Source organism: Elephas maximus, chromosome 5, assembly GCF_024166365.1.
Source record: "Elephas maximus indicus isolate mEleMax1 chromosome 5, mEleMax1 primary haplotype, whole genome shotgun sequence".
NCBI lineage: Eukaryota > Metazoa > Chordata > Mammalia > Proboscidea > Elephantidae > Elephas > Elephas maximus.
This window is the reverse complement of record NC_064823.1, coordinates 41,123,459-41,149,796: the sequence shown is the minus strand read 5'-3', so window position 1 is coordinate 41,149,796 and position 26,338 is coordinate 41,123,459. Positions and strand designations below refer to the sequence as shown.

The following is a 26,338-nucleotide window of genomic DNA, read 5'->3' as shown; positions in this document are numbered from 1 at the left end:
TAGACCACATGATTGTCTGATTCAAAATGATCAATACCAGCCTTTTTCAGCTCACAATGCCTAGGATATCGATCTTTATGTGTTCCATTTCATTTCTGATGATTTCCTATTTTCCCAGATTCATACTTCCTGCATTCTAGGTTCTGATTACTAACGGAGGTTTGCGGTTGTTTCTTCTCATTTTGAGTCGTGCCGCATCAGCAAATGAAGGTCCCGCAGGCTTTACTCCATCCACGTCATTAAGGTTGGCTCTACTTTGAGGAGGCAGCTCTTCCCCAGTTGTATTTTGAGTGCTCATCTTCTGGCACTATATTCGACAATGTTCCACTGCTATTCGTAAGGTTTTCACTGGCTAAATATTTTCAGAAGTGTACTGCTGGCTCCTTCTTCCTAGTCTGTCTTAGTCTGGAAGTTTAGCTGAAACCCGTCCGACATGGGTGACCCTGCTGGTATTTGAATACCGGTGGCATAGCTCCCAGCATCACAGCAACACACAAACCCCCACAGGAGGACAAACTAACAGATGCATGGAGGGTGGGGAGGATTTTACAGGGGGCTAATTTCCAGGAATTTTCCCAGTGGAATCTTCTAAAATCATTTGAATATAAAAAAAGAAGTGTACCCTTATTTTGTAGTCACTGGCTGTTAGGTCCAAGCATAGGATTTACATATGACCAGAGACTCAAGCTTGGAATATTTCTAGTGGATCATCTACTATTGGGAGAATCAAATGGCTTGGATAGTGAATCAGGTAACTATGCCTCCTCTCTTGTATTTATTAATGACTTATAGATTTTATTATACCAATTTATCTAGACAATTTAAATCATCTTTTAATCCAGACATAGAATTAAAACAAACAAACAAACAAACAAAAACAACTATTAGACCTCAGATGAAAGATAATAAAACCTCCACACCCGGAAAACCAGTTTTCTAAAATCTGTTCAACGTTCTTAACCTTTTAGTCACTTTGAATGTAGTAGGGAATACTGGGAGAAGATATTAGTAAATTTCCATTGTGTATAAATTGCCTGATCTAAAGTTACTTCAGCAATTATTTTACTGAGGTAATTTTTGTAAACTTGCTATGAACAACAACAACAAAAATGACAGGCTCAATAACTAACCTCAACACCCCCAAAACTATGGCACTGAGTGAGCTTTCAGAATGATAACATCAGTTTTAAAGGTTATACTCTCTTTTAAGGAATTCCTATTTTTTTTTTCACAGAATTTTCAAAAGCCATGGAACACATTAGTGTTTAGTTTAATATTAGTTATTATTCCAAATTGCAGCAATCCTAGAGCTAAGAAACAAAATGTAATGTTAGAATTAACTTTAAGAAAGAATAAGAAACGTCAATAACAAAAACTTGGAGTGCTGGAATGCTCTACTTTTTGCCTACAGGTCAATGCTTTCATCCAGAACGCTAATGCTACTACCTACCATGAAGGAAATATTACCTGAATAGTAGGGGAACCAAGAATGCCAATTCGTTTTGTAAAGATTCTTTAATAAAAGTAAAGTATCTTTGCACACCACTGTTCCAGGCCCATCCTTAGCTGTCCTGACTGTTGGGCCCATGACACGAAGAAAACAGGGAGCTGAGTCTGGAAGGATGAGTAACGTTTTGCTAGGAATAGAAGAAGAAAAACTTTTGTTGAAAAGAAGGGACATTTACGTTCTTAAAAAGTCTCACTGTATCTGAAAATGCATTTCTGTTTTATTTTATAGGGCCAATAATATTACTAGCCACCAACAGTGGTTGTTGTGGAATGATGCATGTAAATATGTATTGTTCTTTTTTTCCTTAACATTGTCATTCAGAGCTTTCCTCTCAATTCTGGGGATTAGTGGATTTGTAGAAACCTCAATTGTTACAGCCAAATGCAAAGGAGGATTCCTACTCTCATTGTCTCTTTTTTTTTTTAATTTTTGTAGTGCTTTAGGTGAAAGTTTACAGAGCAAATTAGTTTTTCATTTGATAGTTTGTACATAAATTGTTTTATGACATAGGCTGAATTCCCCACAATGTGTCAGCACTCTCCCCATTTCTGCCTGGGTTCCCGGTTCCCTTTGTCTGGATTTTCGAGCCCTTCCTGCTTTCTCACCTTTGCTTTTGGGAAATTTCATCTAATTAATTGTTCTAAGGAGCATGTTCCTCTTGGGTGTTATTGTTTATTTTTATGGGCCTGTCTATTGTTTGGCTGAAGGGTAGTCTCCAGGGATGGCTTCAGTTCCAGGTCAGAAGGGTGTCGTAAGGCCATAGGCTCAGGGGTTCTCATCACCTCTTGACCTTCTTGATAAACTTGGAGTTTGAACTGGTATGTGTGTCTGTTTTCACTTATGACCTTGATTTTCTGATTCTTCTGAGTCTGGCCAAACATGTTTGTCTCTCAGTATCTGGGTTTCCCAGGTATTTCCCAGGGTACTCAGTAGGCTGGAATTTGTGTGAGTGTGAAGGCATTTGAGACCCAGCATAACCCCACGACAGTGATTCATGGTATGTGCTGATTTATTTGCAAAGCCCGCTTCCGGTGATAGGGAAAGCCTTTCAGAGAAAAGGACTGCCTTTTTCCTTCATTCTGAACAGCCTGTCAGGGTGTTATGACTAGCTTTGTGTGTAATAAGCAGATTTCATTCCTAAGAAGGTTCTTTTTGTGGGTGGATTTTTGCTAGGAAACAAAATCTTAAGAGCATCATGGCAGCTGCCTAGTTCTTGAGCACATGATGTGCCAGTTGAGAAACAGTGTTTTAATTCATTCAGATTTTACTTGTTCGGTCATAACTTCAAAAGCCTGAGGAAAGATCTTTCTTCTTCCATGGAATCTATGCTTGTATAAACAGGTAAAAGATGGAAGACCAGTCAAACTCAACATGTCATAATACATGCCTGCTAACACCGATCCTGTGCATTTTGTTTTTTTAAACAAAGCTTAAGAGGTTTAAAAACATGCCTGAGGCAGTAGCTACCAAGGACCTTCTAATGTTTTTCTCCCTCCCTCTGAAGCACATGTTATTCTGTTTACTATAGGATTTTCAGCACAAAGGAATTTAATCTCTCCTTGGCAAATTGAAAGGTTACCATCATTAACATTAATTTATCTAGTATGAGGAAATATATATTTTTCAGATTCAACTAACATTGTTTACAATTTTAAAAGCACTGTATGGATCCAAAGGAGCCCTGGTAGCACAATGGTTAAATACTTAACCTGCCAACTGAAAGACTGGAGGTTTGAACCCACCCAACATCTCCTCGGGGAAAGATCTGGAGATCTGCTTCTGTAATGATTACAGTCAAGAAAACCCTGTGGGGCAGTTCTACTCTGTCACATGGGGTTGCTATGAGTTGGAATCGACTCAATGGTACCCAACAACAACAAATGGATCAAAAGACTTATCTGATTTTGGAGGACAAATTTTACAAATCCTCTGAACTTCTCTGTCTTCTGGTTATGTTAATGAATCATGACAAGGATTTCATGTAAGAGGAAAAACATTAAGAAAAAGTTTCCATCTAGAACCTCAATGCATTTAAGAAGCACACAATAGTTCCCATGGGAGGCAATGGGTGATGACTGGGCACTGTTTTTCAGTGTGGATGTATTATCTTTAGGGACAGAAAGCTAACCAGAAGTGCACCGTGTGTGTTCACCCCCTTTACCATAGGTTTTGTTGATGCATATGAAATTAGCCCTGTTACCCTTTGCTGTTGAGTTGATTCCAACTTATAGTGACCCTATTTTTTTTTTTTTTTATAGGACAGAGTAAAACTGCTGCATAGGGTTTCCAAGGAGCACCTGGTGGATTTGAACTGCCGACCTTTTGGTTTGCAGCCATAGCTCTTAAGCACTATGCCACCAGGGTTTTCCATGAAATTATCAGGTTTTATTAATTCAGAAGGGGTCCCTGGGTGCAAACAGTTAACATGTTTGGCTGCCATCCAAACGATTGGAGGTTTGGGTCCATCCAGAGGGGCCTTGGAAGAAGGCTCTGGTGCCTGCTTCAGAAAAATCTGCCATAAAAAACCCTGTGTAATACAGTTCTACTGCGACACTCGTGAGGTCGCCGTGAGTTGGAATTGACTCAATGGCAAGTGGTTTGCTCTTGTTTTTGTTTATCACTTCAGACAGACAAGTGGATTGACCTCGTCACAAGAAAAAGAGAGCAGTTTCCGTGTCTTGCTTGTTACCTTACTTTGCATGGAGTTCTCTCAACCTTAGTCAATGCACTACGTCCAGCATGTCTTGTTAGGCCTCAGTTTCTGAAACTGGTATGATCCAGTTAAGTAGCAGATATGAGCTGATAGCAGTTCCTGACTCATTGGACTGTTGTGAAGAGTGGGTAAATTAATTCATGTAAAGTGCTTAGGATCTTGCCTGACACATAGTGAGTTCTCAGTAAACGCTGGTATTACTGTTTGCCAAATACGTTAAACTGAGACATATTGCAAACACCTTTACTTTCACTCAGTTGTGTGTTTTTTTCTGATACCTATTTCTTCAAGCTTTCGACGATGCTTAGAGAAGTCCGAAGTTGGTTTCCCAGAATGGACCAAGCCCAAACAACCATCTTGTTCTTTGTGATTTGCTATTATCTTTGACGATAAGTTACAGCACAGAACTGCTAATTATTTTTTCTAAATAATTATTCTTTCTATTTTTCACATTTTCCTTGAACATCCCAAGGTAGTTGTATGAAGTATTTTTACAGCTATACAGCTAGGGGTCAGAACTTATTGATCATGGGATTAATGAGAACAATGAAATTGGACTCAGGTGACATCTAGATTCCAACTCTACTTAATTCTCTTTTGTTTCTATTTGTATAGGCGAGCTCACGATGTAGTTTCTATAGGCAAATATTTATTTGCTTAGCTTTGCAATTTGAGGAACATTATTTAAAAACTAGTAAAATGCAAAGGTAATTGTGTTACTTATAAATAAAATCCATCTTAAATCTTGCACCTTCAATAAATTTTTTACAGATCTGTCCAATTGATTAATTTTGTAGACTTCCTTCAGAGTGTTGAGGGAAAAGGGTCATTTGGGAAAAGTTGTTTGTTTTAGGTGATTATTTTATTTCCATTATGAATAAAGCTCGTAATGACACATTGTAGATCTGGTATTTGAAATTTAGAGAAACAGAGAGAAGGAAACATTTCACAGAAAATAGGTGTTAAAATGAATTATGTTTATCTAGGAATTTACCACAAGGTTAGGTCTCTTTACAAATAGGGAAACTTAAAATCTATAATGCAGGAAGGACAAGAATTGAACTGAGAAACGTTAAATTAGAAGGCTCCTTCAAGATCATGTAGTCCAACTACCTCATGTTATGAATAAGAGGCTGAGATTCAGAGAGATGAAGTAACTCATCAGGATATTTTAAGACCTAGATTTGTTGCTGAAAGCTTGCAGATGTAATGATTTCATTTGTTCTACCAAAAAATACTAATAGTTTTAAGGTGGCTTGGAGAAGGTTTCTTATTATATCTAATTCTCTATGTTGAAAGCACTTTTGAAGTAAGGCTGAGATTCCCTTTCACATAAATTGCACGAATTAATTAATTCAAATCAATTCAACAAATATTTATTCAACATTAATTGTGTACTTGGAAGGACAGTGGTGACATCACTGATTCCTACACCTAGGGTATCCTGAAGGGAGAGGGGAACACCACAGCTCAGAGGGCCTCTGGGGGTGGCTGAAGTGTACCTGAAGACTTATGGACCATGTAATTTAATTTTACTGAAACTGGCTCTCACAGAGTTTGACAAGTGGCTTAAAAACTTTCTTGCAAAACATTTCAGACAATGCTAATAATGCAAGCCCAAGAGAACAATGATGAAATAAATGGCGGAGCTGATGCTTCTTTCATTTCTAAAATTAACTCTTTATTGGCTATATAGAAGGTAATAACAATGTAACTCTCTTTAGATCTGACAAAAAAAAAAAAAAGAGAGAAAATAACAAGACTTCTTGAAAGTTGGATTTATACTTGTTATTAGTAACAAATCTTGCAACAGGTGTAAAATGTGTCTTGAACTGTCATAAGGCCATCATGATAAGTAAGATACTTTAAAATGAGTGTGCAGAATATGAAAACTTTTATAATTTTTACAAATGTGTTCGGTTATGGTATTAAAGACTACTACATTTACTAAACTTAGTGATAAACATTTAGAAGCCTCTCTTGAGATTTCTTACATTATAGCAAAAAAGGAAAAGCCGCATACTACTGGTGAAACACTTGATCCTTCCACTTCCTGCTGTGGTAAAACAGGACTAAAATAATAAGTGGGAAACCATAGGATAAAAAAATAGCAAGTTAAAATGTGTTTCTTTGTCAGAAAACACTGTTGGAAACTGCATACAAAACAACTTTGAAAACTGGAAGGAAATGGATATTAAAAAAATTACATAGTTGGGTGAAAGTAAAGGTGTTTGTAGTATGTCTCAGTTTATAGTATTTGGTAGAGAATAATAGCCAACATTTATGAGAACTCACTATGTGTCAGACACGATTCTAAGTACTTTACATGAATTAATTTAATCAGTCTTCCTAACAGTCCTTTGAGACAAGTACTATTATTATCCCCAGTTTAAAGATGAGAAAACCCAAGCACAGAGAGGTTAAATAAAGACCTGAAGGTCACACAGCTAGTACGTAGTGGAGCCAGGAAAGAATCAACATAGGTATTCTGTCTCCAGTGGCAGTGATCTTATCCATTCTTGAATGCTGGCTCTTTGTTTCAACAATAAAATATACTACAAAGAGCTACTTTTTTTTTTTTCATGAGCCAATAAATGAATCAGAGAAGAAATTTTTTTCAGTAGTAAATATTTTATATATATTAAAAAATATTAAAAATATTTCATAAAAAAAGTGTAAGTGTACACAGTGGTGACTAAACCTCTGAATTTACTACAGCATCAACAAAAAAGGATTCTTTTGTGAGATCACAGAGAGCCCTACATGTGAAGTGTGTTCACAGCAGTCTTCCCAGGGAAGCTGTGCATCAGAGAAGTCGAAACTGGAATTGCACAATGAGATGTCACTGATATAGTTACTTCTATAAAAACAAGACTCAAATAGATTCTATAATACTTTATATTGGATGGGGGAAAAGGGGTCTGTATTAGTTTCCTAGGGCTCCCATAATAAAGCACCACACACTGAGTGGCTTAAAACAGCAGAAATTTATTCTGTCAGTTCTGAAGCTAGAAATCTGAAACCAAGGTGACAGTAGAATCGGTTCCTTCTGAGGGCTCAGAAGGAGGTTCTGCTCTATGCCTCTCTCCTAGCCTCTAGTGATATCTGGCATCCTTGGCATTCCTTGGCACGGAGTAGCAGAACTCCAGTCTGTGCCTCCATTTCACATGGTTGTCTTTCCTCTGTGTCCGTCTCTCCTCATCTTATAAGGACACCAGTGTATTAGATTAGGGCCCACTCGACTCCAGGATGACCTCATGCTAACTAATGACGTCTGCAAAGACCCTGTTTCTGAATAGGCTCACATTCACAGATACCGAGGCTTAGGACTTGAAAGTATCTTTTTGGGGGGACACAAATCAACCCATAACCAGGAGTAATCATGAAAATATTCATCCCATGGCGTTTCCACAGAGTATCTTGAAGCAAAGCACTTAAGAAAATAATCAAATGTTCCATATTTTTCTTTTTAAAAATGGACAAATGTTTTTGACCTTTTCTTCCTTGACAAATAGATGTCAGTAGTGTGCTATTCAAAAATAACTAAAACAACGAAACAAAACGTTATCCCTCAAGGTTAAAGGTGACATTTTAACAATGAGTGAGAAAGCTACTACTAATCCTAAGAAATTATGTAAGAAGAGAGCATTTTTCCGTTGTTATCTGATTTTGTTGTTGAGCCAATGCAAATAGGTCGCCTATTAAACACTCTCATGTCTGCACTTTAAAAAAAAACTGGCAAACAGAATTTTCTAAACTTTTTTTTAAAAAAAGTCTTCAAAGCAATGAATTTTCTTCATATTAATCCATTTGTTAAGAATATAAAATACAATACCTTCTGAATACTTTGCATTCAGTAATCTAGGAAGACAGAAATTTGTTATTCTAATTCAAAAAAATTTGCACGTAATTGATGGATTTGCTGAAGAAATAAAATTTGTGTGATTTTGTAAATACATTCAATGGAGCATTTCTTCCATTTGATATCAGTATAACTGTGAGGAAAGTATGCTTTATGCAGTAGGCTCTACTTATTTTTGGTAATGGGAAAAGTAGCACCAACTGTGGATGTATTGAGCACAGCACAACAAAGTAATAATGAGCTTTTGAGCACATATGGATGGGTATAGGCAAATTGGAGTGTGGGTAGGTACAGGTAAGTACAAAGGTGAGAACAGATAGAAGTATCTACAGCTACAGGAATGTGAAAACACAAATATGTGGGTGTAGGCACATATATTCATTGAAAGCACAAATACAGATACTCCAAATACATAATCAAACAACTTCCAACATTAGTTTTCTGACTTTGAAGTCTTAGGACCATAGTCTTATGGGTCAACTCAGTCAAATGTCATAACATAATTCACAAAAATCATGACCTGCATCCGAGTGAAGTGAGTAGCATCTGGGATCTTAAAAGCTTGCCAGCATCCATCTAAGACACAATTATGGGTCTCAAATCTTCAGGAGTGAAAAAGTAAGTTGGTAACCAAAAGTTCAGAGAAGAAACAAGTCTACAAGAGCCACAACCTCATCCACCCTGAGACCAGAAGAACTACATAGTGCCCGGCTACCATCACTGACCATTCTGATTGGGGTCACAATGGTTGGTCCTGGAAAGAATGAGAGAAAAATATGGAGCAGACTTCAAATTCTTGTTTGAAAACACCAACAACAAAATAAACCAGACAAACAAGAACAGTAGAGAACAGAGGATCCCTTGAGACTATTGCCCTGAGGCACTCTTTAAAGCTGGAACTGAACTTATTCTCTGCATCATGGATTGAATCGTGTCCCCCACCCCCACCCCCAAATATGTGTCAATTTGGTTAGCCCATGATTCCCAGTATTGTGTGGTTGTCCTCCATTTTGTGAGTGTAATTTTATGTTAAAGAGGATTCGGGTGAGATTGTAACACCCTTACCAAAGTCATATCCCTGATCCAACGTAAAGGGAACTTCCCTAGGATGTGGCCTGCACCACCTTTTATCTTACAAGAGATAAAAGGAAACGGAAGCAAGCAGAGATTGGGGACCTCATACCACCAAGAAAGCAGTGCCTGGAGCAGAGCGCATCCTTTAGACTCAGGGTTCCTGCTCAGAGAAGCTCCTAGTCCAGGGGAAGATTGACGACAAAGACCTTCCTCCAGAGCCAACAGAGAGAGAAAGGCTTCCCTGGAGCTGATGCCCTGAATTTGGACTTCTAGCCTACTAGACTGTGAGAAAATAAATTTCTCTTTGTTAAAGCCATCCACTTGTGGTATCTCTGTTATAGTAGCAATAGCGAAATAACAAAGTGACACTCAAAATACAGGCTATTACTCGTAAGATTGGTCCCCTACTTAAAAAAAGCCATCAGCATGAGACCAAAAGGTCAACAATTTCTCAAAAGCAAAGATGAAAAGATAAGGGGGCAGGGAATCTAGAGTCCTGGAAAGGGAACAAATTGAACACAAAGAGAATTTTGGCACATTGTGATAAATGTAATTAATGTCTCTGAAAAATTTGTGTGGCAATTGTCAAATGGCAACCTAACTTGCTGTGTAAACTTTCACCAAAAACCTAATAAAATATTATTTAAAAAATATGTAAAATTGTGAAGTATGTTTTTTTGTCCACACAGCTGTCAGGAACCAAATGTCAAAATACGTTGAACTTTAAACCAGATTTTTGAATTGCTGTATCAAATTCAAGCTTTTCAATAAATGCATACTAACCACAGGATGTTGCATAAACTCAATTTTTTAACATGCAGAGGATCTTTTGGGGCTGCGGGACATCCCCAACTGGAGATAACCAGCAGAGAGTTGAAAATATAGGGGTAAAACTCAAAAGACAGATCGGGGTAGTGATTTCTGTCTTTTTTTGTGAAACGGATGGAAAAACTTTTCTAAGGTTTTAATGTTGGCAAATGCATTTTAGTCTGGTAGTGGTAGTCTTTAAAGAAACTTCAACATAATTTACACTGACAAGCTGAAGGATATTAAAACATGTTTAATTAAGATGAAGGATTAACTACAGCACAGAAATCTTAGAACAGAGTTTGCTGTTCTACAAAACTGCATTATTATAAGAGTTCAAAAAGTTATACTGAGCTCTGGTAATGGCCAAGGGATAGACACATAGATTAATGGAACAGAATAGAACATCCAGAAATGGACTCACATAAATATGACCACTTGATTTTTGACAAAGTTGCAAAAGCAATTCAATGGAGAAAGGATAGCCTTCTCAACAAATGGTTTTGGAACAATTAGACATCCGTAAACAAAATTATGAACCTTGATCTAAACCTCACACCTCACACAAAGATTAACTCAAAATGGATCATAGATATAAATTTAAGATGTAAAATGATTAAACTTTTAGAAGAAAACAGAGGAGAAAATCTTGTGACCAAGGATTGAGTAAAGAGTTCTTAGAAATGACATCAAAAGCATGATCCATAAAAGAAAAAATTGATAAGCTGTACTTCCTCAAAATTAAAAACATTTTCTTTGCCAAAGACAATGTGAAGGGGATGAAAAGACAACTTACATACTAAAAGAAAATATTTGCAAATCACATCTCTGGCAAAGGACTTGTATCTATAATATAAAAACACTTTCAAACTCAACAGTAAGAAAACAAATAACTTGATTAAAAAATGGGCAAATGACTTAGACACTTCACCAAACAGAATATAAAGATGGTAAATAAACTCATGAAAAGATGCCCAACATCATTAGCTGTGGTGGGCTGAGTATGAACCCCAATTATATCCATATTCTAATACCTAGAATCTTCAATGTTACTTTATATGACAAAAGTGGCTTTGCTGATGTGATCTTGAGATGGGGAAATTATTCTGGATTATCTGGGTGGACCCTAAATGTAGTCACCAGGGTTCTTACAAGAGTAAAGGAAAAAGATCAAAGAAGGAAGAAGGCTACGGGAAGAGAAAGAGATTTGAAGATTCTACACTGCTGGCTTTGAAGATAAAGGAAGTGGCCACGAGCCAAGGACTGTGAGGAGTGAGTTCTAGCTGAAGAGGTAAGGAAACAGATTTTCCCCAGAGCTTCCAGAGGGAATATGGCTCTGCTGACGCTTTAGTTTCAGCCCAGTGAAACCATTTTGGATTTCTGACCTCCGAACTGTAAGATAATACATTTGTGTGGTGTTAAGTCATTAAGTTTGTGATAATTTGTTACATTAGTCCACTACCAAACCCCAAAACCCAAAACTCATTGCCATCAAGCCAATTCAGACTCATAGCGATCCTATAGGACGGAGTAGAAAGCACCATAGGGTTTCCAAGGAGCAGCTGTTGGATTCGAACTGTCAACCTTTTGGTTAGCAGCCTGAGCTCTTAACTGTTGTATCACTAGGGCTCTAGGGAAATACAAATTAAAACCATGGTGAGTACCACTACGCAGCTACCAAAATGGTTAAAATAAAAAAACAGTGAAAATACCAAGCGCTTGCAGGGATGTGGGTAACAGAGCTCTTGCGTATTGCTGGTAAGAATGCAAAATTGTACAGCCACTCTGAAAAATGGTCTAGTAGTTTCTTACAAAGTTACACTATTATGTGACCCAGCAATCCCATTCCTATATATTTACCCTAGAAAAATAAGAACTTACATTCACACAAAAATCTGTACATGAATGTACATGAATGTATAAAATGTACATGAATGTATATAGTAACTTTATTTGTAGTAGCCCAATACTGCAAACAACCTAAATGTACTCTTTGGGTAAACGAAAAAAAAAAAATATTGTGGCATGTCCATGCAATGGGATACTACTCAGCAATAAAGAAGAATGAGCTATTGATAGGTGCAATAACTTGGACGAATCCCAAAGGTGTTTCACTGAATGAAATCAGCCAGTCTTAACTATATACATTTGTGATTGCCAGGAGTTATATGTGGGAACAGGGTGTACCTTTAAAGGGATTAGCACAAGTTACTTTTTTTAATGATGGAACTGTTCTTAATTCTGATTAAGGTGGTGTCTACACGGATTTATACATTTGCTAAAATTCATGGAACTGTACACCAAAAGAAAAATAAAGTCAATTCTATTGTATGATAACTTTAAAAATAAAATATAAAAGATATTACTTAGCCTATCTATGAACATCCATACTGAAGGCTGTGGTTTTTGATTTTCATTAGTAAGTGCTTCAAGTCCTCTTCACTTTCAGCAAGCAAGGTTGTATCATCTGCGTAACGCAGGTTGTTAATGAGTCTTCCTCTGATCCTGATGCCCTGTTCTTCTTCATATAGTCCAGCTTCTCGGATTATTTGTTCAGCATACAGATTAAATAGGTATGGTGAAAGAATACAACCCTGACACACACCTTTACTGACTTTAAACCAATCAGTATCCCCTTGTTCTGTCCAAACAACTGCCTCTTGATCTATGTAAAGGTTCCTCCTGAGCACAATTAGGTGTTCTGGAATCCTCACTCTTCGCAATGTTATCCATAGTTTGTTATGATCCACACAGTTGACTGCCTTTGTGTAGTCAATAAAACACAGGTAAACATCCTTCTGGTATTCTCCGCTTTCAGCCACGATCTATCTGACATCAGCAATGATAACCCTGGTTCCACATCCTCTTCTGAAACTGGCCCGAATTTCTGGCAGTTCCCTGTCAATATACTGCTGCAACTGTTTTTGAATGATCTTCAGCAAAATTTTGCTTGCGTGTGATATTAATGGCATTGTTCTATAATTTCCACATTTGGTTGGATCACCTTTCTTGGGAACAGGCATAAATATGGATCTCTTCCAGTCAGTTGGCCAGAAAGCTGTCTTCCATATTTCTTGGCATAGATGAGTGAGCAGCTCCAGCACTGCATCTGTTAGTTGAAACATCTCAATTGATATTCCATCAATTTCTGGAACCTTGTTTTTCGCCAATGCCTTCAGAGCAGCTTGGACTTCTTCCTTCAGTACTATCGGTTCCTGATCATATGCCACCTCTTGAAATAGTTGAATATAGACTAATTCTTTTTGGTATAATGACTCTGTGTATTCCTTCCATCTTCTTTTGATGCTTCCTGCGTCGTTAAATATTTTCCCCATGGAATCCTCCACTATTGCTACTCGAGTCTTGAATTTTTTCTTCAGTTCTTTCAGCTTGAGAAATGCCAAGCCTTCAGTATGGATTGCACCTCAACATCAAGAAAACAAAAATCCTCACAACTGGACCAATAACCCACATTGTGATAAAGAGAGAAAAGATTGAAGTTGTCAAGGATTTCCTTTTACTTGGATCCACAATCAACAGCCATGGAAGCAGGAGTCAAGAAATCAAAAGACTCATTGCATTGGGTAAATCTGCTGCGAAGGACCTCTCCAAAGTGTTGAAGAGCAAAGATGTCACCCTGAAGACTAAGGTGCGACTGACCCAAGCCATGGTATTTTCAATGGCATCATATGCATGTGAAAGCTGGACAATGAATAAGAAAGACCGAAGAAGAGTTGACGCCTTTGAACTGTGGTGTTGGCGAAGAGTATTGAATATACCATGGACTCCCAAAAGAACGAAAAAATCTGTCTTAGAAGAAGTACAACCAGAACGCTCCTTAGAAGCAAGGATGGCAAGACTGAGTCTTACATACTTTGGACATGTTGTCAGCAGGGATCAGTCCCTGGAGAAGGACATCATGCTTGGCAAAGTACAGGGTCAGCGGAAAAGAGGAAGACCCTGAGTGAGGTGAATTGACATGGTGGCTGCAACAATGAGCTCAAGCATAACAATGATTGTAAGGATGGCGCAGGACCAGGCAGTGTTTCGTTCTGTTGTGCATATGGTCCCTATGAGTTGGAACCCGCTCAACGGCACCTAACAACAACAACAACATCTATGAACAATCGTTGTTGTTAAACTCAAAAAACCCACTGCCATCGAGTGGATTCCAACTCATAGCGACCCTACAGGACAGAGTAGAACTGCCCCACAGAGTTTCCAAGGAGCGCCCGGTGTTAGTTGCTGTCAATTCTGACTCATGGCGACCCCACGTATTACAGAGTAGAGCTGCTTCGTACGGTTTTCTTGGTTGTAATATCAATGGAAGGAGCCGTGGTGGCGTAGTGGTTAAGTGCTTGGCTGCTAACCGAAAGGTCATCAGTTTGAATCCACCAGCAGCTCTGAGGGAGAAAGGCATGGCAGTTGGCTTCCGTAAAGATTACAGTCTTGGAAACCCCATGGGACAGTTCTACTCTGTCCTATAGGGTTGCTATGGGTTGGAATCGACTCGATGGCAACAGGTTTGGTCGGCTTTTGGTAATATTAATGGAAGTAGATCACCAGGTCTTTTCTTCTGTGATACCACTGGTTGGGTTTGAACACACAACCTTTAGGTTAGCAGTAACATGCAAACCATTTGCACCACTTTGGGACCTCCTCTTGAACAATTATTACACCCGTTGCTGTTGAGTTACACTCTGAAATTTTCTTGCCTGAGAAATATGAATATACAGTAGTATTTGTATAAAACAACCTGTTATACTATAGAATTAGATTTAAAATAATTCATGCGGAGTGATTAGAGGAAACTATTTAAAGGGGCCTATTTTGTTCCTGGAACATGGATGCAAAGGATTCAACCTTATGGTGAGTATACCTAGAATAGCTTTTCCTAAAGTGGGTTCCTTGAAACACTTGAACTACAGGATGCTAAGTGGTCAGAGTTCCTGGTTAATTTAATTTGGGGTATGCTACATGGAAGCAGTCACACGTGATGTTTAAAACTAGGACTCTGTGGTCAGAAAGATGTAGATTCAAATCCCCATTCTGGTATTTATCAGCCATGTGACTTGTGGCAAGTTAATTGCAATGTGCTACCCCAGAGATAACACACAAGATGTTAGGTATTATTATTCTGATGATATTCACTACTTATCTTCTTGGAGAATCAAAATCTATATTAGCACATTAAACACTCCAAGAGATCTTGTTGAAAAAAGTTTAATTTTGCAGAACCTGCTAGCTCAGTTATCCTGAGGATTTGGCAATAGGCTTTTTCAGCTTCCTTACGGTAAATGCGGGCTGTGGTCGGGAGGACCTATTTATTGGTTTGGTCGACGCGTTTCTACCACTGCTCAGGGACTAAGGTGGCAATCTTCTTTCATGTTTTTCAGACAGCAAAATCGAGCCCTAGGACTTTCCTTACAGAATTGAGATTTAAATCCAAATCCCTTGGCTCCCCTTTCTGAATGTCTTATTTCTGAGTCACCTGGCTTCTCTCTCTCATCTGCCTTGAATTTTGACATTTATGAGTAAGCAGAGAAGAAAATTGCTATTGCCCCAAAAGTAAATTTGTGCTGTTTTAAAATACCGCACTTGAAAGCACCATCTGGGGAGAGTGTTTCAGATAGAAATAAAATTTTCTGCACTTCATAAAACCCAAGATATCATTCAAGTCAGTGCCCTGGGAGTGGTAGTGAATGATTCCTTTCAGGGGATGTCGGTGGGGAGCAGTGTGAGAAGACATTGCATCCATCAGTTTAAAGCTATTCTGTTCTGATGGCATCATGGAACCCTGAAGGTCCAGAAGATTTCTTTTCACTTTCTTTGTCCTGTGAGCCCTTAGTTCCACTTCCAGATTTAGAGCAAGAAATCTGTGGTGGTGAGGGCAGGTGGCAATGTTGGACAGAGAAAGGATCGAGATTTCTTGTCAATCTGGGTTCAAGTATCCTTCATGCATTAACTAGATCCCATGAGCCTTTGTCCCCAGAGCCTGCAAAGGACAGTCAATTATCTCTCCTCACATACCTGGGTGTGACCACTCCCACAGACTTACAGCAGATGAAGAGTTGCATGTTATGAAATGTTGTGTTTCTGCCACCCACTCCGAACAAAACCTGTGTTTTGCCCCTGACTTGCTATGCCATGTAGGCTCCAGATCTTTGTAGTCATAAAAAAAAGTCTTCAATATGCTCCAAACATTCTGGATTTCTTTCTAATTCCTGAAGATCCCCTCCTAAGCCCCAGGTTGAGAAGTCAGAGATTCCAATTGATTTGCTGTGACCTGTAAGCTGTCTTTGAGTTTATATTCCTCAGAAACAATGGTTGATTTTCTATGTACTTGTACTCTTACTGAACTGCACCCAAAATAAACACCATAGGTTTAGACGTGGAAATCTTTAGCTGTTCAAACACGCACACCTGCTGACATTCAAATCCAAGGATTGTACCACACACCAGCTGTTTATAGAGTCCTTGACAGGTCTGGAAAAACACTAACTTATTTATCATTTGTAGCGATAGTACAGAATAGTGACTATTTGACCAAGGTTAATTGTCCAAGTCCTTTGTTTTCTTTTAAAACATATTGCATTTCATCTCTACCAATACTCAGCCCAGCTCCTGGCTTAAATAGTGATGTCGTCAGTGTAGGAGAAACGAAGAGTGTTTTGAGGGAAGTGTAATTAAAATCAGTTACATAAGTAAAACAAAGATTATAATGTATTGACACATGACAACCCAGAACAAGGCAGGCTGGCATGGGGAAAGAGTACTGGATAGGGAGGGCAGTATCTGGGTTCTACCACCAAGTAGCAATGGTTTTTTGGGAAAAATCACTGAATTGAAAGATGATTTCCTCATCTGAACTAGATCCATCTTTTCTAAATTCACCAAGATTTAAGAATCACCTCTCAGCCAAAACCCAAAAAGCCAATCCATTTGCCACTGAGTCAATTCCAACTCGTGGTGACCCCATGTGTGTCAGAGTAGAACTGTGCTCCTTAGATTTCCGATGGCTGATTTGGGGAACTAGACCACGAGGACTTCCGTCTGAAGCACCACTGGGTGGACTCAAATCTCCAGCATTTTGGTTAGCAGGGAATGTGGCAACCATTTATACCACCCAGGGATTCCAGACTTCCTGAACTGGAGTTTCAAGGGAAGAGATCTGGAACACACACACACACACACACACACACACACACACACACACTCACTCACGCATCCTGGGTGATTTTTGTGAACACTGAATTCAGAAACCTCTATTGCCTTGGATACTAAGATAAACCCTGGATCCTACGCATCACTCTTGAATGTACAAAACCTGGAGATAAAATACATTATTCATATTTAGACTTAGTTTTTAAAATTTTCTGTATTTACTTTTTGAAAAGTTACTGAAGTTGATGTTATGATTTGTGTTTTATAAATCTAAGTATTCTTCAGGTTTCTCTTTTCTCTCTGACTTACTGACTTTAACATCTGACCTGTTTAGCTCATGATGGTCTGTTGAGGATAAATCAGATCAAGGTGTGAAATTTTATCATTATTATTATTGCTATTAGTAAAATTACAGCTGTCAAACAGACTCTGCTTTTATGAATTGGATAGATCTACTTGTCTCTCTGGCTTCATTCCTATTGGTAAAATCTCAAAAAAATAAAACAAAACACACTTTTTTCTTTATTGATTGCATTGTTAAAAAAATTTAAATTCCTGTTATGTACAAAGGATTGTTCTGGGGTAAGGAGTATTAGAATATTTGGAGTTACTTTCCTTTTTTTTTTTCCTTGAAAATCTCTCATTTAGTAATACTTTTAAGTGAATAATATATTTTAGCAATCTCATTAATGTATCAATGCATTAAAAATTAATAATACATAAAGGATATGTTTATTTGGTTAATAGAGAATGCAAGATACAGGTATCAAATAGAGGAACCTGGCAATAAATCCACAAGTCCGCAGTCATCTGTGTTCCACAAATTTAGTAACTATTGTTTTTTTCTCTTCAGAGAATCCCTTTCCTTTAACGTTAGGACCCCTTTTCCTTTTCTTCACGATATATTATTGTATTTAAGACGACCTACATAAACATTCCAGTGTGTGGGTTCAAATCTGAACAGTGGCACAAACCTATGTAGCAAACTCTTGGTTGTGGAAATAACAGTGGCAAATTATATTTGTACAATACTCTGCAACAACAACAACAACCCATTGCCATTGAGTCGATTCTACTCACAGAGTAGAACTGCCCCATAGGGTTCCCAAGGACCTCTGCAGTTAAGAAAACTCTTTCACATCTCTAATTTCATTTGTTCCTCCCAATAATTCTCTGATGCGGGAGGTCCTGTGACATGCCCAGAGAATACGGAAGAGCCAGGACTAGAAACCAGGCTTCCTGGCTCTCAGTACAGTGCCCTCACCACTTCTCCTGCGATGCCTCTGTGATTCCACAACTGGAGCGACAATGGAGCGTGGGCTTCTCTACATGAATGTCCAGGGAGTTGTGTGTTGCCGTAAAGCTATGGGAAGAAGGTTTTGAGCTAGTTCTCTTAGACATTATGCTATTTCCAACTCTCATGATCTCACAGGTGTGTCTCCCTGCGCAATTCCAATGTACTCTCTAAGGTGGAGTTAACATTTTCTGACTCTAGAACATAATCCTTGAGTAAGAGGATGTGAATCCATCATCTTGTTTAATCCTTATAACAATAAACACATTTATTAAGTCACATTAAAGTATTAAGGGTTAATGTTAATACAGGAAGGAGTAAGTCCAGCAGGGAAGCAAGAATGTTAGAATTCAACTTTGATCCCCCTCTCATCTCAGTGATCGCACAGTTATCTGAAGACACCCTTGTTGCCCTTGATAAGGAAAAACCAGGGAGACTAACCTGGCTGCAGGGGATAAGATCATCCCCTGGCTTCATTTCAGGGTACTAAAGGCAAGCTCTACTTGGAGTCAGACAGTAATTTATGCTGGTGTGTTAGTTTTCTACAGCTGCCATAACAAATCACAAACTGGGTGGCTTATAAGAACAGAAATTTATTGTCTCACAGTTCTGGAGGCTAATAGTCCAAATCAGGGTATCAGTCATATTGATTCCTTCTGAGAGCTCTGAGGATTCTCTCTCAGCTTCTGGCAGCTCCAGGCATTCTTTGGCTTCCAGCTGCTGTTGTCATGTGGCACCCCTTCCTTTGTCTCTTTGTCGCTGTGTATTTTCTCTTCTTATATAAGAACACCAGTCATATAGGATTAGGATCCACCCTACTCCAGTATGACCTCATGTTAACCTAACTGATAACATCTTCAGAAAACGTTACTGATAGTCCCCAACTTACGAGAGGTTCTGTTCCAATGACTCCGTCATAAGTCAGTTTTGATGTAAGTTGAATACCTTAATTTTTTTTTTTTAGTTTTCATTATTATTGCTTTTTATTATCAGTGTCTTTATAAATATTATTTTTATTCATCTTTGGGGTTGCAAACATGACATATAAACTAATATATTTTAATACACACATATAATATATACAAATTATAAAAATTTATTCTGATGATGAAGAAGAGATGAATGATGTTGGCCTTTTGTCACTCGTGAAAGGTTCTGGATCACCTGCATTATTCCTGGGAATGGGGATTGCATTTATAGCCAGAAAATTAGTGAGAGATGTTTGTATGATCTTTTTCTTTTTTTCTTCATATTTTTCTCACTAACATCTCACTGCTTCCTGGATCTGCCTACCGACTTTAGCAAAGTGACCAGCATTTGGGTTCATTTTTTCAAGCAACGGAAGACCTTCATTTAGTTTAGAAAACTAAATCTATACAGCATTGTTTTGAACAGTAAATCATAAAATCAAACATCTGGGAATGAACATCTGAGAATGATAGCATCAGCAAGTTACACACTGCAACACTGTATGTAGTGTATATCACTAAGATGTACCCAAAACAAAGGATGGTCATAAGTGGGATTCGTTAGAACTCTAATACGGTGTAAGTCAGGGTCTTCCTTATTTCTAAACGGTGTCACATTCATAAATATAGGGGTTAGGACTTCAACATATTTTTTTTGAGAGACACAATTTAATCCTTAACAAGATGTATCAGGTTCCCAAGCAGATGTACTTGGGGGTTAGAGTGGGCAGGTAGTTGGCCATAACCTAGAATAGGACAGGAGCCCAGGTATAGGGATTATGGTTCTACAGGCCCCCAAAAGGAGAAAGTGAGGTTATGAATGCAATTTTGAAAATATCTAAATTTATGAAGTTAGATAACCATTTTATGGTTAAAACAGATTATTTACATGAGTGTTTTCCTACCTGTATGATTCTGGCTGAAATCAGGCAGTCCAGTGAGGTCTACCAAACAAATTTGACAATGAAAAATACAGGAAGTCGGGTACAATTTGAATTTCAGAGAAACGGCAAATGATTATTTAGTATAAGTATGTTCCAGGTAGCATTTGGGGCATATTGAACTTATACTAAAAAAATTACTCACTGTTACGTGAAATCCAAATCTACCTGGGCGTCCTATATTTCATATGGCAATGCTAACAAGGCCAGAATACTTCAGAGCCTTCACAGGACAGCCCTTCAGTTTTTTCTGCTCCAGCTTAAGAGCTTTAACTTTTTTTCCATCTTCTATGTTACTGTTCTAAAGGTTCCCGATCATAAGGTAAAGTCAGAGGCTGTTGTTAGATGCCCTCAAGTTGGTTCCGACTAACAGCGACCCTACGTATGACAGAATGAACTTTGCCAGTCCTGCACCACCCTCATGATCGTTGCTATGCTTCAGCCCATTGTTGCAGCCACTGTTTCAATCCATCTCCTTGAGGGTCTTCCTCTTTTTTTTTGACCCTCTACTTTACCAAGCATGATGTCCTTTTCCAGGGTCCCTCATGATAACTTGTCCAAAGTACATGAGATGAATTCTCAACATCCGTACTTCTAAGGAGCCTTCCGACTGTACTTCTTCCAAGACAGACTTATTCGTTCTTCCGGCAGTCCATGGTATAGTCAGTATTCTTCGCCAACACCACAATTCAAAGTCAGAGGAGGGGGCCCACTTCCCAAACAACAATATCTGTCATTTTTCAACTTACATAACTAAAGTTTGCTTTCACACAAACCTTTTCCACAGTGTAGAGCATAAGGTGGTTTCTTTTGAACATTGAAACAGAACCTAAAATTTTATAGATAAGAGGAAAAAGTATCTTTCTCTCAAAAAAAAATTTTTTTTCATAATTTGGCAATGTTCATTTCTTACAATCAATTTGTGGAGAAGATGATTTACAAAAGTAATTGTGAACCATCTACCAGTAAAAAATCAGTTGCTGTTGAGTCGATTCTGACTCATGGCGACCTCCTGTCTGTCAGAGTAGAACTGTGCTCCCTAGGGCTTTTAATGGCTGTGATCTTTTGGAAACAGATCACCTGGCCTTTCTTCTGAGGCACTCCTGGGTTGACAAGAACCTCCAATCTTTTGGTTAGTAGCCAAACACATTAACCATTTGCACTACCCAGGGACCCCATGCACCATCTACAGGAACTCTTTATTCTCTATAAAATGTTCTTTAAAAATATAAACCAGGTATTAAAAGTGAATTCTGCTTGTGTTTGTTATCATGCAGAAGTGCTTTTTCTAAATCAAATAAAAAAAGATTGAAAATATACCATTTGATTTCTTTCTTTTTACTCAGGTCCTGTGCCCTTCTTAATTTTCTCCCGTGGAAACAGTATCTTTAGGATTGACCCGGAAGGAACTAATCACAAGCAATTGGTGGCAGATGCTGGAGTATCTGTGTTTGTGGATTTTCATTACAGCCAGGAAAGAATCTATTGGGTGGATTTAGAAAGACAACTTTTGCAAAGAGTTTTTCTGAATGGGACAAGGCAAGAGGTAAAGTATCATTTCCCACAGTACTTGAGGGATTTTTTTAAAATGGGCTGACAAATCTGATATTGTAAATTTCTTAGTGTAGAGATAATTGAAAATTACATTATCGTTCAAATGTGTGTCTGGCATATGTAGGTATATATTTAATTCACATCTCTACTACTGTGTTACTGAATGAGTGTACGAATGTGGCACTGACACTCAGCAGCTCCCCAAAGGAGAAAGTGAGGATATGAATGTGATTTTGAAAATATCTAAATTTATGACCTTACATTACCAATTTACGGTTTAAACAGATTATTTACATAATTATTTTCTATGCCATGGTTCTCAATTAAGGGTGGTTTTGCCCCCTAGGGGATATTTGGCAATGTCTGGGAACGTTTTTTATTGTTACTACTGGCCCGATAGGGTGCTAACCACCCATAATGCATAGGGCAGACCTCCACAACAAAGAATTATCTGACCCAAAATGTCAGTACTGTTGAGCTTGAGAAACTCTGTGTTAACCATATAAAATCATTGTCAGAGGTTTTGGCACCTCACATTTAGAAAGGGGCCATTTTTTCTTTTAATTATCAGGGGATATTTGCGTTGGAGGGGGCAGTAAAGCAGATGATAGCCATAAAGCATTTTACCTAAAGTATGTACAAAAGATCTTTAATCTTCCTTTTAACCGGTAGAACCCTTAAATGTGTCCCAAGAGGAATGTTCTCTCAGTTCTTGGGAGATGGATTACAGAGATCACATGATTAGAGAACCCTTAAGCATTTCTTCCCAATATAAAGTGCCCACTGTTTTCTTTTTTTTAAACCAAAGCTTTCTCCCGCCAATTATTCTTAAAAGCCTCAATTAGGTGCTAATCTGTTTTCATCACATCTCTAATACTTGCTAATCCCAGTTTTAACAAGTATGGCTACTCATTATTCTTCAGCCATCTGTAGAATACTTTCAAAACCTTAAGTCTAAGAATCTAGAGGGTTTCCTGTCACAGAACAGGAAAAACAGTCAAATACTTGGGAAATCATGTCAAGTCATTAGGTGACGATAGATTGGCCTGATGCCTAAAACTCCACCATTTTTCTCTCCTTTGGGCTAAAATAGTTTTTACAAATTTTTTTATGAATACCAACTATTAAATGCAAATAATTTGCCTGAGTGAGTTATGGGGTCGCCATGAGTTGGAATCAACTCAAGGGGGACTCACAACAACATGTATCTTAGTAAATTAATAACTGGTAAATGGATTGGCTAGATTAATTTATATGAGATTTAAGAATAGGGACAGTGGTGTGCTGGTATCAGCTTGTGCAGTCTTAAGAGAGCCGATTGCTTGACTTCTACTCATCTCCAGCACTAGCAGTATCATAAAAAAACCCTAGCGATGTCACATTAAAAAAAAAAAAACTCATTGTTACTGGGTAGATTTTGACTCATAACAACCCCCTAGGACAGAGTAGAACTGGTTGTAATCTTGTGGAAGCAGACTGGAGCAGCTGATGGGTTCAAACTGCCAACCTTTTGGTTAGTAGCCAAGTGCTTAACCACTGTACCACAGGGCTCCTTAGTGATGTCATATAGCAACAAAAACAACAAAAAAGCATTGCCATAAAGTCGAATTCTGGCTCATAGTAACCCTATAGGACAGAGTAGAGCTGCCCTATAGTGTCTCCAAGGCTGTAGATCTTTACAGAAGCAGACTGCCACATCTTTCTCCCACAGAGCAGCTGGTGGGTTTGAATCACCGACCTTTCAGTTAGTGCAACCATTGTGCCACCAGGGCTCCTTAGTGGTGTCACATAGGTTGCTTGAAATCAGTAACCGCGGGACTATTTACACCATGCAAATCTGCAACTCTACAAATCAGAGCTTTTCTACTCCCTACATTTCCAGGAAAGTCAGTTTACCTACCCACAGCTTGGATTAGAAGATAACAGGGTGTTGTTTGGTTTGTTTGTATCACTAGGGAGGAGGGAAACACTGCTTAAAGGGCATAAAGAGCTGCTACTCTGATATATAGCTGGAGGGCATTGAGGTTCTCAGAAGGGAAGGATCATGATGGAGGAGGTAGAGCAGAAGAAAAAAGAAAATTCATCTACTTTATAGCTCTATGCACAAATCCAAGAGAATCTTGCCAGAATTTGGCAAAGCTTAGCATTGGGTTCAGTAAGAATCTGGAAATAATTTCCATTAACCAATGGAATTGAATAAACTGTCTTTTGCTAAATTCTGCTGTAACTATAGTTGAAATTATTATGTTATGGCTTCACTGTCTTAGACTGTGTTCTCTAGAGAAGCAAAGCCAGTGAGCCATATGTACATGCATAAATATATATGTATTTACATTTATATGAGAGAGAGAGAAAGATTTATCTCAAGGAAATTGCTCATGTGATTGTAGAGAAAACCAGGATTGGCAAGTAAGACAGGCTGTTTGCTCACATGCTGTGGAGGCCAACGAGCCCCAAGATCGGTTGGTAAAACGGCAGGCCACTGGCTCAAGTCCCAATAACTGAAGGTCAGATGCTGACGAGCTGGATTCAGGGTTCAGAGCAAGTGAGCTTTGCCAGAACATCCATATATATATTAGATGCACACCATAATCTCAAGGAAACTCCCTTTTCAACTGATGGCAGCTCACATCAGCTCACAAAATGAAAGATGACTACATAATTGCCAAATTACATCATTAAATGAGTGCCAGACTACATCAGAGCTGCCAAACCACTGAGAATCATGGCCCACCCAAGTTGACATACAACCTTAACCGTCACAATCACCTGATTTCAACAACATATAAGATAATCTTCAATTTTAAATCTATGACATAAATACTATGCTCGGAAGTATTTATTTTGGAGTGTTAACATATTTTTGTCTTAAAACAATTGATATAAATACTATGCTCGGAAGTATTTATTTTGGAGTGTTAACATATTTTTGTCTTAAAACAATTGGCGCCATGTCTGTGACTATTTTATCATTTAGATAATTTTGAGAATATATAAAAACGACAAGTACTTAAAAGAATAGGATTTTTATACATAACAATAAAAACAATTTTGGTATGAATGGGGAAATATTAATAACTTAATTTTGAAATTTGATTTTACAGAGAGTGGGCAATATAGAGAAAAGAGTTTCAGGAATGGCAATAAATTGGATAAATGAAGAAATTATTTGGTCAAACCAACAAGAAGGAGTCATTACAGTAACAGATATGAAAGGAAACAATTCTCGGGTTCTCTTAAGTAGCTTAAATTATCCTGCAAACGTAGCAGTTGATCCAGTAGAAAGGTAAATTCTGCTGTTTTCAGACATTGAAATATATTGCAAAATCTGAAGATTCACAGAAATCATAACATATGAACTCAAAGGGACCTTACTACTCATTGAAATCAAGGATATCTTTTACAGAAGATAAATCTCATTATTTTCACTAGGACAGTTGCCTGGATCTGAACCATGGCAGGCTACTTCTAACTACCATGGATTTTTGCTATAGCGTAATTCTTTCTCTAACTTGAAATCAGGAGCCCTTGTTAAGTGCTTACCTGCTAAGTGAAACGCTGGTGGTTTGAACCCATCAGCCACTCAGCAAGAGAAAAGACCTAGTGATCTACTCTGATAAAGATTGCAGCCTGGGAAACCCCATAGGACAGTTCTACTCTTCTACTCTGTCCTGTAGGGCCCTATGAGTTGAAAACTACTCGACTGCATACGATAACAAATTGAAATCACAAGGAACAGGTTCTACTTCTCATCTCTCCACCTCTCCTTGTCTTCTGTGACCACTGCATCAAATGCTCATTTCCATTTTTTAAAATAACTTTTCCACGTATTTATTTTTGTTTGCATTATCTCCAGGCCTAGTGTTGCTTCTTTTTTTTTTTTTAATTGTGTTTTAGATGAAAGCTTACAACTCAAGTTAGTTTCTCATTCAAAAATTTATACACATATTGTTTTGTGACATTGGTTGCAATCCCCACAACGTGACACCACTCCCTCCCTTTCCACTCTGGGTTCCCTGTGTTCATTCATCCAGTTCCTGTCACTTCCTGCCTTCTCGTCTTGCTTTTGGGCTGGAGTTGCCCATTTGGTCTTACATGTTTGATTGAACTGAAAAGAACGTTCCTCACGTGTGTTGTAACTCCTTTTCTTTCGCAGTACTGCTTATTCTCTCTGTCTACTTCAATCCATCATAAACAAACAAACAAACAAACAAAACAAGCCAAACCCATTGCTGTTGAGTTGATTCTGACTCATGGCGACCCCTTGTGTACAAAGTTGAATTACTCATAGGGTTTTCAAGGCTGTGACCATTCAGAAGCAGATCGCCAGGTCTTTCTTGCAAGGTGCCTCTGAGTGGGTTCGAACTGCCAACCTTTTGGTTAGTAGTTGAGCGCTTACCCGTTTGTGTCACTGAAGGTTGCCCATTCTTAAACCGTACTGCTACATTAAT

At 38.3% G+C, this 26,338-nt stretch overlaps 1 protein-coding gene across 1 annotated transcript in view; it reads left to right on the top strand.

The window, feature by feature from the left end:
* The window catches only part of EGF (epidermal growth factor), a 142,064-nt gene that overhangs the window by 24,277 nt on the left and 91,449 nt on the right, over positions 1–26,338 (top strand). Inside the window, exons 2-3 of the mRNA XM_049885522.1 lie at positions 21,680–21,879; positions 24,992–25,173. Coding sequence (XP_049741479.1) covers positions 21,680–21,879; positions 24,992–25,173 — 382 coding nt within the window. The remainder of the gene's footprint in view (positions 1–21,679; positions 21,880–24,991; positions 25,174–26,338) is intronic.